This window comes from Onychomys torridus, chromosome 1 (genome assembly GCF_903995425.1).
Source record: "Onychomys torridus chromosome 1, mOncTor1.1, whole genome shotgun sequence".
NCBI classification, from domain to species: Eukaryota; Metazoa; Chordata; class Mammalia; order Rodentia; family Cricetidae; genus Onychomys; species Onychomys torridus.
In genome coordinates, this window is record NC_050443.1 from 15815276 (window position 1) to 15818440 (window position 3165).

Below are 3165 nucleotides of genomic sequence, written 5' to 3' on the forward strand. Positions count from 1 at the left end.
CAAACTCAGAGCCTGGAGCCTTCTCTTGAGCCCCTAATTCGATTTTTTTCCCCCAAGATGGAGTCTCTGTGTAGCCCTGGCTGTCCTGGAACTTGCTCTATAGACCAGGGTTATCAATGGTCTGTCACTCCACTAGACTGTGGACCCAGGAGATGGGGACAGAAGCTAAATAATTCTTCTTCCTCCTCCTCCCTCCTCCTCCCCACTTCTCTTTACCACTTCCCCCTTTCTTTGTAGCCCATGCCTGGTCTGGAATTCCCTCTGTAGGTCAGGTTAACCTCAAACTTTCCATCCTCCTGCTTCAGATGTCCAAGTGTGATTATAGGCAGGTGCCACCCCGCTCAGCTTCTGTTTTACTTGGCCCAGAACAGAAACCGAGCAATGACTGTTTGTTTGTTACATAAGTAAAGAATCGATTCCAAGGTGTGCACTATTCCACACTACAGGACTACAGGTAATTTGAGAGGACTGTCCAAATCGTACAGTAGTGAAAAAGCAATAGGGATTTGAATCTGGGCAGCTTGACTCCCTATCCTGTGTTCTCATCCAACATGCCAAATGACTGGTGGGCTGAAAACCAGCTTTCCACGAAACCGATGTCTGCCTGCCCAGCCTTTTCTTCTAGAAATCTCGGGAAGAGCATGCAGTCGGGTGAGGAGGGTTAGGACTGTGGGGACAAGGGAGAGGTGCCAGAACAACCAGACCCCGGGCTGATTTGAGGGTGAGTGAGGGGGAGTCTGGAGGGGCTTCTCTAGACCCATAGGGGGCAGCCAGAGATGGCAGCCAGAGATGCGGGGGCGGAGAAAGGGTGGGGACCGGCCCCGCGGGGGGCGATGCGGTAGCTGCAGCGGCGGCCGAAGGAGTTTCCCACAATGCAGCGCGGCGCGCTGTCCCCGGTGCTGATGCTCAGCGCTGCCCCGGAGCCTCCACCGCGCCCGCCTCCCGCCCTCTCTCCCCCGGGCCCGGGCTCAGCGCCTCGCCATGGCTCAGCTCGGCCGGGTCCTGCCCCAGAGCCGTCTGGGGGCCTGGCCGCGGCGCTCGACAGCAGCCTGCGGGCCGCCGTGGCGTTCAAGGCGGAGGGTCAGCGTTGCTACCGAGAGAAGAAGTTCCGAGAAGCCATTGGCAAGTACCACCGGGCACTGCTGCAGCTGAAGGCAGCTCAGGGGGCCCGCCCTGGCGGCCTGCCCACCCCCTCCCCCGGACCCGCCGCCAGCCCGGGGCCAGCCCGCCTCAGCGAGGAGCAGCGGCGCCTGGTGGAGAACACAGAGGTTGAATGTTACGACTCCCTCACCGGTACGGGGCCGTCGGGGGGAGAGAAGGGGGACACAGAGGACATGGGTGAGATGGGTGGGTGGTAAGGGGCAACCAGGAGGCCTTAGGGCCTGAGGGTGGTGGCTGGAGGCTGAAGGAATCAGGGCTGTGGTCTGACGGGGGGAGACTTCAGAACTTAATGAGAACAAGAGTTGGGAGTAGATGAACAGGGGTTCTGGGATGGAGGAAGCAAGGGCTTTAGACTTGGTCTTCAGAGCCCCACTCTCCTGACTTATTCCCCCCTATCTGCCACGCGTGATCTAAGGCTAGAAAGGCTTACTCTGCACGGCTGTTTGGTTCTTGGTCCCTCATTTCTGCGATTGTTTGGGAAACCTCCAGCTAATTGCTTTAGACTCGTCTGCCCTGCGCCCTCTAGTGGCGGCGCAGATCGAGTCTATATTAACGAGCTCATAGATTGGCGTCCCCTGGTGGCCAGAGCAATCCCTTAAGTCCAGGGGAAGAGGCCGGGTTACTTAAGGTCATAGGAGTCTAGGGGGTTCAGGCAGAGTCTGAGAGTACAGGGTCTCCGCACCCCCGCAGCTTGCCTCCTGCAGTCGGAGCTGGTGAACTATGAGCGCGTGCGCGAGTACTGTCTCAAGGTGCTGGAGAAACAGCAGGGCAACTTCAAGGCCACCTATCGCGCAGGCATTGCCTTCTACCACCTGGGTGACTACGCGCGTGCGCTGCGCTACCTGCAGGAGGCCCGAAGCCGGGAGCCCACAGGTGAGTGGCAGGGCTGGGCGGGGCTGGGCAAGGGGTTAGAGCAGAGGAAAACCGAGGCAGGAGGACCAGGGCAGGGCAGAACTACCCCAAGGAAGTGTTGTGGTCAGCTCTGGACAACCTCTCTCCAGCCACCCAAGGCTCTCCACACACCCATCCATCATCCATCCACCTTCACCAAAGGTCTCCTCACGCTGTTCCTGACATCTACCCAACCAGTTCCAATCTTTGCGGTACTGGGAATTGAGCCCAGGGCCTCATGAACGCAAACACTCTGCCAACTAGACTACGTCATCATCTCATTGTCTGCTCACCTATGACTGCCTTGAATACTTCTTGCCCGCCCCACACCCATCTTCCTTCACTCCCTCCCAGTCAGTCAGCTCCTCAGCCACCTTCTGCCCTCCAATCATCTGCTCAGACCTCTTGTTCTCTGCCCTTGAGGAGATCACTCCACGCGTGTAGACATGGCACAAGTCGAGGAGGGGGAGAAAGGGAGGACAGCAGGTGCTGAATGCAGGTTGTGGGATCAAGCGGCAAGATTAGCTTTCCTGTGACGTGCTTTGGTGAGAACAGTTGCCACAGTGGAGGTGTGACAGAAGCCTCTCCTGGTAGGGTGCTGCACGTGGGAGGCAGGAAGTGTGAAATGTCTCTGAGTGGCTGGCCACAGCTGAGGTGCTGAGGGTGGAGCCACTGACTGTGAGCTGAGGTCATGGGGACATTACCCTCTGTCTAAGGACTCCCAGACAACGTTCACGTTCCTCCCTTGCAGACACCAATGTTCTCCGCTACATCCAGCTGACTCAGCTGAAGATGAACCGTTGCGGCCTCCAGAGGGAAGACAGCAATAGTGGGGCTGGAGGCCCAGCTCGCGATGTTGTGGGCTGAGGTCAAAGGGCAGCCTGTACCTTATTCCCTCCAACCTCAGCAGGCAACTCCCCCTGGCTCGTGTGTTTACTTACTGGTAAAGCACCTGTCACTGGTGTCTCCTTTGTGTGGTGTTATTGTGGGAACGAAGCAGGGGTCCCATACCTGGATCTCACTTTCTCAGAAATCCAGAGGTCTGGGGAGGAAGTGTGGGGTGTAAGGTTGTCCCATTTATGGCCCAGGCTGGGGAAGCATACACAGCCAAGC

General features: G+C 57.9%; 1 protein-coding gene across 1 annotated transcript; it reads left to right on the forward strand.

Moving 5' to 3' along the window:
• The first annotated feature begins 694 nt into the window (after positions 1-694).
• On the forward strand, positions 695-3018 carry Ttc9b (tetratricopeptide repeat domain 9B). The gene is made up of 3 exons (XM_036184402.1): positions 695-1293; positions 1852-2034; positions 2804-3018. Exons 1-3 carry the CDS (start codon positions 873-875, stop codon positions 2917-2919), a joined length of 720 nt encoding a protein of 239 aa, XP_036040295.1. The 5' UTR covers positions 695-872; the 3' UTR covers positions 2920-3018.
• Positions 3019-3165: the final 147 nt, after the last annotated feature.